General features: G+C 33.9%; 2 protein-coding genes and 1 long non-coding RNA gene across 3 annotated transcripts; 1 reads left to right on the top strand and 2 right to left on the bottom strand.

Annotated features, from left to right (window-relative positions):
• Positions 1 to 23: 23 nt before the first annotated feature.
• On the top strand, positions 24 to 1094 carry LOC129302309 (uncharacterized). The gene is made up of 3 exons (XR_008591247.1): positions 24 to 155; positions 394 to 634; positions 956 to 1094. It is a non-coding gene; the product is annotated as an uncharacterized LOC129302309 (long non-coding RNA).
• A 283-nt stretch (positions 1095 to 1377) lies between these two features.
• On the bottom strand, positions 1378 to 4333 carry LOC129302306 (disease resistance protein RPP2B-like). Its single transcript, XM_054941084.1, has 2 exons — positions 3062 to 4333; positions 1378 to 1507 (listed from the first exon to the last, which is right to left on the bottom strand). The coding sequence occupies exons 1-2, from the start codon at positions 3416 to 3418 to the stop codon at positions 1391 to 1393; spliced, it is 474 nt and encodes a 157-aa protein (XP_054797059.1). The 5' UTR covers positions 3419 to 4333; the 3' UTR covers positions 1378 to 1390.
• LOC129302768 (TMV resistance protein N-like) lies at positions 3798 to 7563 on the bottom strand. The gene is made up of 5 exons (XM_054941652.1): positions 7058 to 7563; positions 6201 to 6519; positions 5419 to 6093; positions 5036 to 5320; positions 3798 to 3962 (listed from the first exon to the last, which is right to left on the bottom strand). The coding sequence occupies exons 1-5, from the start codon at positions 7561 to 7563 to the stop codon at positions 3798 to 3800; spliced, it is 1950 nt and encodes a 649-aa protein (XP_054797627.1).
• Positions 7564 to 8338: the final 775 nt, after the last annotated feature.

Genomic DNA, 8338 nt, shown 5'->3' on the forward strand with positions numbered 1-8338 from the left:
TTCCATGGCAGCGCATAAACAGAAGAAGAGAAAAATTTCCGGTGCACCTTCAGTAGGCGGAGATAGGAAGGACGGAGGAAGAGGAAGGTGATTCCTGTGTGCTCTGGAAAATTCGAAAAAAACTCAGAGGGAGGAAGAGAAAAGAAATGGCGGTGGTGCGTTTCTGGCCACTTCTTCATCTCTTATCCTGTTATTTTTTTTTTCGGTCTTTTTTACAGAGGGACAAAAATGGTAATTTAAAGTTGAAGCAAATAAAAATTTCCATTATACGTGGCTGCATATTCACCACTAAACCACTCTTTTTTCTTGCAACATATATTCCCAAAACAGATAAAAATATTATTAAAATGTATTGTTACATTTTTAATTCTTCTTTTGTCGGTTATTACACAGGGCCATCCATAAACTACTGAGCCCAAATCTTGGTTCAGGAACTCTCTTACCCAAAAAATCATGTGTGGCATCAAAAGGTCGGACATTTGATGAAACTCTTGGAGAGCATTAAATGGTTGAAAGGCATGCATTTCAAGTTCTTATACATCTCAAGGGCATGCCCTTGACTTCCCTCCCTTCAAGCGCCATCGGATGTGCACACTCATAACACCAACGTGTTGCTTCACTTGACATCTAAATGGTAATTCTGCATCTGAAAGCCAAAATGCTTCACAAGTTAATTGTACTGCTTCATATTCACGTTAGATAGGTAGTTGTTTGATTTGTTGAAGGAAGAGTAGAAGGGGGTAAACTGGACAATAGAAAACGTGAGGCATCATTACCTATTTTTCTCCGTTTTTTAAAAAACCAAACATATTCTCTGCCTTCATCAGTGCTGCATGATTCCATATATATTAACTGAGTGGAAGAGCATAAATAAACAGGACAATAGCATACGTGAGTCAGGATTGCCCATTTCTCTCTTTTTTATTGAAAGATTTTATTGTTCTGTCCAAAGCAGTGCGAGGAAGGCAGACCTCAGAATCATCAATGTCTTCTTGACTACTTGATTTGTTCAAACAATTATTGTGTCTCCACTCTTCCAAGTCTTCTCTACAGATCACACGCCATCCACAACCTCCTATCTTGAGCATCTCACGACATGGAGAATGAAAGGTAAATTTGATATGAAGGCAATTATCATGACCTCTTACATGTTGCCAACATGTTTCTCGTTCAAATGCAACACCATTATGCAGATGTGATGACCCTCCTTTTCAACAACGCGAATTTCATGGGCCCAATTTTTCCTTACGTAGTGATCATCTTCAGGAGCTTTACTACTCCATGAAATGTGAAAACTATCAAATATACAAGGCATGATTTGTAACTTGATGCAAACAGCAAGTCGGGACCATTCACTTGCACGAACATGCTGAGGGATGTTCATCACTAACTAATATTTATATCTATACAAATCTGAAGCAACATAATCGTTATTTGGGAACCATGACGGTATCTCAGATCCCCAAATAATTGCAAAAAAATCTCTCTGGGGAAAATATTCTGCTACCTGCAACAACATTAACCTATTATGAGTAATACTTGGCCGGAACAGAAAAGGAACACTTACGTAGAAATACACCGAAAGGGACTGACATGCCTCAATGTGCTTGAGCAGTGTATTCTCATATTTAACCTGATGTCGATACTAAAACAAGCAAATAGTGTGTTATATGGGTGCATGTATGTATAGTGAGGGGTTTAGAACATTTTTACCCAACAACTATTCACGACAAATATAGGTCTAGTATTTTAATTTATTTTGTAGGTTCAACGTTACCCTTTAATAACTAAAAATGATGCAATGTTGCTTATACTGTTATAAAAATTAACTTTAAATATTAGATGATTCAAATTATTGATAAGGACCTAAAAATTATTTTAAAAAATAGCCAAAAAATTACAAATAAGTATTCTATAGGAAAATTAATACCAATTAAGCTTTCTAAATTATAAATAAATATCAAGTGATAAATGTTTTTTCTTACCATATAAAAGACCCAAATACCATTATGATTATCCACTTTGACAAGCCATCAGATAACTATCAAATCATCATTGTTGGCAACAACACTAGTAATTAATTTAAAAATAATATAATTATTTTAATAATATCTTATCAAAACATTAACACTTTAATACTTTTTTACTAATGCTATTTCCAGCAACAATAATCCCATAATCACCTGATAGTTGATCAAAGTGGCCACTGAGAATGTTATTTTGGTATTTTATATGAATAAAAAATAATACTCTCTTTGTTTGAAAATATAAGGCATTTTTTGAAAAGTTAAATATTAAAAAATATAAGGTATTTTTAGTTTTTTAGGGTGTAATTATAGCCTTTTTTCCAAAAGTGCCCCTATTTATAATTACTTTATATTTTTTGTAGGGTATTTAATAAGAATAAATATGAAAAGATATGATTAGTTGAAAAGTAGGTAACTACTTTATTAAGGAGTGCGATTTAGTTAAAAATGCTTTATATTTTTTAACAGAGGGAGTATTAGTTTCTTGGTACTCTCTCTGTCTCAAATTATAAGATATTTTTAGGAAAGATCTCATATATAAATTAAACTTATTAAATACACTTTATAACCTTACTTTTTCAAGACAAAAATATAAACTTTAAAAAATACCATTCATATAATACTCCATTGATGAAAAAATATTTAAAAGAGAGAATATATAGGAAGAGTAATATTAAAAAAATATCATTAATGAAATCTTATTTTTATCAAAATATCTTATATTTTGAGACGTTGAATCTTCTTAAAAGTGTTTTATAATTTATAACGAAAGAAGTATTAATTTATAATTTAGGTGAGTTAATTTATATTATTCTTTTATAGAGTCTTTTAATATAATTTTTGAAGTTTTTTTATAATTTTTTAGGTTAACTAATAGTCAAATCTATTGTTTTAACATTAATAGGATAAAAGGATAAAACTACACTGTTTTCAAATGTTAAAAAAAGATATCGCACTACCAAAAAATTTGATGATGCCAGACTTTCTGAAACGGATCATAAATCAGTGGAAAGATCATGGTTGGACAAACATACCTCATGGTGAAGCGATGAAACCATAATCCATTGTTGTCTTTCTGAAAAAGGTTCCAGTGAATTACAACCCACTGCGTCTAGTCGAACTAACTGTGGTGGAAGCTTGGGCAGTGACTTAAGCCTCTTGCAGGAACTCAGAAAAAGAAAGCGTAGTCGAATAGAATTACAGATCCAACCATCAGGTAGATTAACAAAATCATTCCCTCCAAGATTTAGCACAAGTAATGACGAGAAACCACTGAAAAGTTCAACAATTGATCCATCACTGATGCCACAAGCGCTTAAGTCTAACTCTGTTATTGCAGATGGATTAAAGCTGAAGGCTTGATTGCTTATTAGAGCACTGAGCAGAGTCATGTCTGTTCTGAAATTTTCACTCCTGTCGTGTTTTTCCGACGCTGCAATTTCATTCAGTCTTTTTGGCCCTTGGAAAGTTTTGAGCAACCACACATGTCAACCGTTTTGAGATTCTTCAAATTGTGGAAGACAAGCAAGCAAAAAACAAGATGTTCACAATTTCTCATTTTCAAATCTCTAAGACCGTTCAAAAATCCAAATGACTTTGGAAGTTCCCTTATAGCAGTATAACTCACGTCAAGCAATGATAATGTTTTCATGCCTTCCCCAAACTCTGGGAGCATTGAAACTTGAGAACAACGCCTAAGGAGTAACTTCGCCAATGAATTCGTTTCCAATTTTCTTGGAAGGACTTTGAGACTTGGGGATTCAGACAAATTCACGCTGACAAGCTTTTTAACCCTCCAAGGGAATGATGAACAACAAGAAGGGATGAACAACCTTCAAGAATTAAATTTTCTAAATTTGGAACTCCCGAGAAATCTGGAGTTTTAGTCAGTATTTTAGAAAAGCTCATATCAATGAACTTGAAGTTTTTCATAATCTGAACAGACAACACACAGGAAAATTAGTCCCGGAAAACAATGTCCTATTAGCATGACATACTCACCACTAATATGTTGAGTCCAGATGAATTGGGCCGAGAAAGAAGTCCAAATTATAGCCATGTGCCTCGGGTAGAAGAAGCCAGAGAAAACGCAAGACGATGTGAAAGTTACGTGATATGGATAAAGATTGACGTACCGTAATAAGGACATAGTTAGTTATTGAGGGTTGTACAATGATTGAGAAATCTTCTTCCTGAGTAATTCTTCTCATGTCCTTTCTCTCCATTTTCTTTTCTACATTTCCCTTTCTATACTTTTTACTGTCATATTTCTTTTATGTCATTTTAGAGCATAGCTCTTCTATGTATTCCAGTATGATTGTTGGGCTTAATTTTACATATATTTCCTCTCAAGGAAAGCACCAAATAGAATACTCAAATAGACATAAGACAGTTTCGAGGAAATATGTTTATGTAAAATTAAGCCCAACATTCATATATTGAAGTACATAAAAGAGCTATATAAGCTCTAAAATGACCAAAAAGAAACATGACAGCAGCAAGCACAGAAAGAGAAATGCAGAAAAGAAAATGCAGAGAAAGGATAGAAGAAGAATCAATCAAGAGGAAGATTTCTCAATCATTACACACCCCTCAATGACCAACTTTGTCCTTATTATATATGGTATGTCAATCGTCATCCACGTCACTTAACTTACATGTCCTCTTACGCATTCTCCGGCTCCTTCTAACCAGTGACGGATAAGGGGGGCAAGGAGAGGTTCTTGGCCCCCATACATCATATGACTTATGGTAAAAATTATTATTATTATTGTTTTTTTTTGTAAAATAGTCTAAAATAGATTTTGGCTCCTTCATTCTTCATTTTATTTTCAATTTGGCCCCCCGACCACTAAGCTCTAGATTTGTCCTCGTTTCTAACGGCCCCTGCTGCCTGAGGAACATATGGGCAATCATTTGGACTTCTTACCTGGCCTAACTCATCTGCACTAACATAACATGGCAGTGCATGTATGTGATGAACAATGACCGATAATGGAGTTACTTACCTGTACGCCATTCCAAAGTATCTTTATACTGCTATGTTTCATTTGAATATCAACAAGTTTATTCAATGGTGTTCCGAGCGGAAGAGCTTCTAGAGGGCAAAATGGCCATTGAACAACTCTTAATGCACTAGAGAGGCATTTGAGACCATTGGGAAGTTCCGATCTTCTTTGAATGATGAGTAATCTGAGATTAAACATCTTGGAAAAAGCGTGGGGTTCCCAATATACTTCAGGATCATCCCGTCGTGAGGAATATAGCACAATGCTTTGTATTGCTTCAGTTCCCTGATAACAATACTATGAATTCGCATGATAATAACATGAGAATGATAAGGAAGTGAGACGCATAAAAACAAGATTTAATTAAATAAAGAAACACTCACAATAGTATTTTCCAATACTTCATCGATGTCCTCGACCTTCCACAGTCTACTGCGTCTGCAAGCAATGCTAGGAGATTCTTGATAAATTATATTCCTGCCCATTTCTTGAAATAAATCATGCATCTCTAAACGGCATCTTCCAAAGTCAGTATGGTGTTCAACTAGCAAAGTTTTTTCAATGAGGATATTTATTCCAATTGACGAATGAAGACCAATATTTTTCAAAATTTGGATTACTTCATCTTTTTCCCATCCCTTGAAAAAGCATGCAATATCCAAGAATATTGCCTTCTCTTCGTCATTTAATCCATCATAGCTTATTTTAAGAATCTCAAAAACATCCTTATATGAAATTTGTTTTAATCTGTCTAAAGCATCTTCCCACTCAAGTACACTTCTTCCATGAAGAAAAGAACCTAAAACCTGCAGCGCCAAAGGAAGACCACCAGCATATTCAACCACAGATTTAGACAACTCCACATAGCCCTCCTTAGGATGATCTTTTTTGAATGCTTTCTTTGAAAAGATCTTGAGAGATTCATCTTCTTTCATGGGTTCCATCTCATATATTCCATGAACTCCATGTGAAGTCAACAAATGCTTATCCCTAGTTGTTATAATTACTCTACTACCCTCACCAAACCACTCTGGAAGAACGGCCAATTCTCCAATTGACTCACATGATTTATATCATCAAGAACAAGGAGAACCATTTTATTCCAAAAGTATTTTCTTATTTCCTTCTTTCCTTCAAACTCATTCTTAATTTTCATATTACTTACATGTGAAAGAAGCTCTCTTTGTAAATAAACCTTGCCTTTTCTTTCAGAAGTTTCTCTAACATCAGCAAGAAAGCAACATATTTCAAATTGGTGAGAGATGCTTTCATAAACAACTCTAGCAAGAGTAGTTTTACCAATACCGCCCATCCCCCATATGCCTACAAAACGAACATCGCCCAACCCTATCTTCAAGAGTGAATTTATTTCAACTATCCTTGAGACTATTCCAACTAAATTATAATCATCATAAGATGGCAATTTGGAACACAGTTTGTTCCATATTGCTTCGACAGCGTCTTGGATAACTTGTGTTTCAGGCCTAAAAATATAAAGAATAAATGAGCATAAAATGAATTATAAATAGCTATAGTGCAGGGGGAAAAAGAAAACTTTTTACAGCCGTCTTTGATAACTTCTATTATATCAGGTTGTTTTTGTTTCTATTTAACTAATTTTACAAGAAATAGTTAAACACAACAACGTGATGTAATAGAAAAATTTATCGTTAAGCAATCTTTTCTTTGTTTGTTTGTTTGTTTTTTTTTTTTTTTTTTTACTTTTTTGGGACTGTGAGTTAGGAAGCAAGCCGAGGGACAGTTCAGAAAATAGTATAATCAAGGTGAAAAACATGGAATAAGCCTAGACTGATTGATTTATTGATGCATATCCATTTAAATCAAAATATCCAATATAAATTCATAATTTTCATGAATAGTTTGGATTATACAAGGTTTCTCTCACTCTCTCTCACACACACAAAAGATTTGTGAATCATAGATTATTATCTTTTTTTTTTGAGTTTAAACCATATTAACGTAACAAAAAATGATTAAACTATAATATGAAAGAAAACTTACCGACCCCTCGTGTCCCAACCTGGCAAATTGCTAATTTCCAACAAAGCATTTTTCCATTTCTGCAGTTTGTCGTTGCTTCCTTTAAATCTCTCTTCATGTTTAGCTAAAGCTAACGCAAAACTTTTCCTTAAATGCCTTACATCGGACGGATCTACACCATAAAAAATAGGGAAAACTTGTTGACCCAATTTATTTCTACAGTCAATGATCTTTTGAAGTTCATCCAAACACCATGCAGAATTTGCATAATTTTGAGAGAGAACAACAACAGCAATGAGAGAGTCTTCAATTGCTTGAAATAATTGTTGCGATATGACTTCTCCTCTCTCTATTCCTTTATCATCCTTAAAAGCTCGTATGCCACTTTGACTAAAAGCTGAATACAAGTGATCTGTAAAATTCAAGCGAGTATCTTTTCCTGCAAAACTCAAAAAAACATCATGTTTCCATTTTGGAGCTGAATTCGAAGAGCATGGAAATGATTCTCCTTTGACCCTATACGCCATTGCAGTGTTTTGATTTCTTGGTTGTCTGAATCGGAATCTGCAACAACATAATCGATCATATAACTAGTTTTGAAGGGAAAAGGAAAAAAAAATAATTAGATAAGAAATCAAAACTAGTAGATATAATATACTGGAGGAAAAAATATTGTGCAGGATCAGTAATACAATATACAATGAAAAAAAATTATTATTGTTGCAGAGACCATACTTTCTCTTTGCTCAATGGTTTGATCTAGAGTCAACGAACCACGCCTTCGCTGGACAGACATATAAGGAATGCAGGGAAAATCTGCACTTCCCTTGACTCCACTTTTGTCTGTACTCTCTTCTACTTTTTATTAAGATAAAATTAAATCCAAATCAATGACGTGTCTGAGATAATTTAAAATTATGGCCACAACAAGCGAATTTTTACCAGTTTAGAAAAAATATTTTTAGTCTAAAAAGTAATTACTCAACTCAATGAGAATCTTATCCTGTGATGACAAAACCACACCACTTTCTTTCGAGCTCAGTGCTATATGATCTAAAGTCATTGGACTACAATCAAAAGTGAGGAAATTAAAAACGTATGCAAGTGTGTGTGGAGTGACAGATGGACTTTTTGCCTCCACTACCAATGAATCAAGCAAATTTTATAGGAAAAATGATAATTAAGGACCTTCTAAGGACATCAATCCCAATTAAGAACCATAAAATATTAAAATCTCAATTAAGGACCATGGTCTTTAATTGAAATAAAAAATATATCTAACTTTACAGAATTTTCCTCCAC

This window comes from Prosopis cineraria, unplaced genomic scaffold (genome assembly GCF_029017545.1).
Source record: "Prosopis cineraria cultivar Desert tree isolate PC_DT_omini unplaced genomic scaffold, ASM2901754v1 PC2, whole genome shotgun sequence".
Classification (NCBI taxonomy): Eukaryota; Viridiplantae; Streptophyta; class Magnoliopsida; order Fabales; family Fabaceae; genus Prosopis; species Prosopis cineraria.

Bases quoted from the DNA above. Each gene is read 5' to 3' on its own strand.
- LOC129302306 (XM_054941084.1), bottom strand. From the start codon at position 3,418: ATGACTCTGCTCAGTGCTCTAATAAGCAATCAAGCCTTCAGCTTTAAT. The intron at 1,508-3,061 runs GTATGTTTGTCC...ATGTTGTTGCAG, and splicing joins TTTCATCGCTTCACCATGAG to GTAGCAGAATATTTTCCCCA.
- LOC129302768 (XM_054941652.1), bottom strand. From the start codon at position 7,563: ATGGCGTATAGGGTCAAAGGAGAATCATTTCCATGCTCTTCGAATTCA. The intron at 5,321-5,418 runs GTGAGTGTTTCT...TATTGTTATCAG, and splicing joins AAGTATTGGAAAATACTATT to GGAACTGAAGCAATACAAAG. The intron at 3,963-5,035 runs GTAAGTAACTCC...TTGTCTGTTCAG, and splicing joins TACTTTGGAATGGCGTACAG to ATTATGAAAAACTTCAAGTT.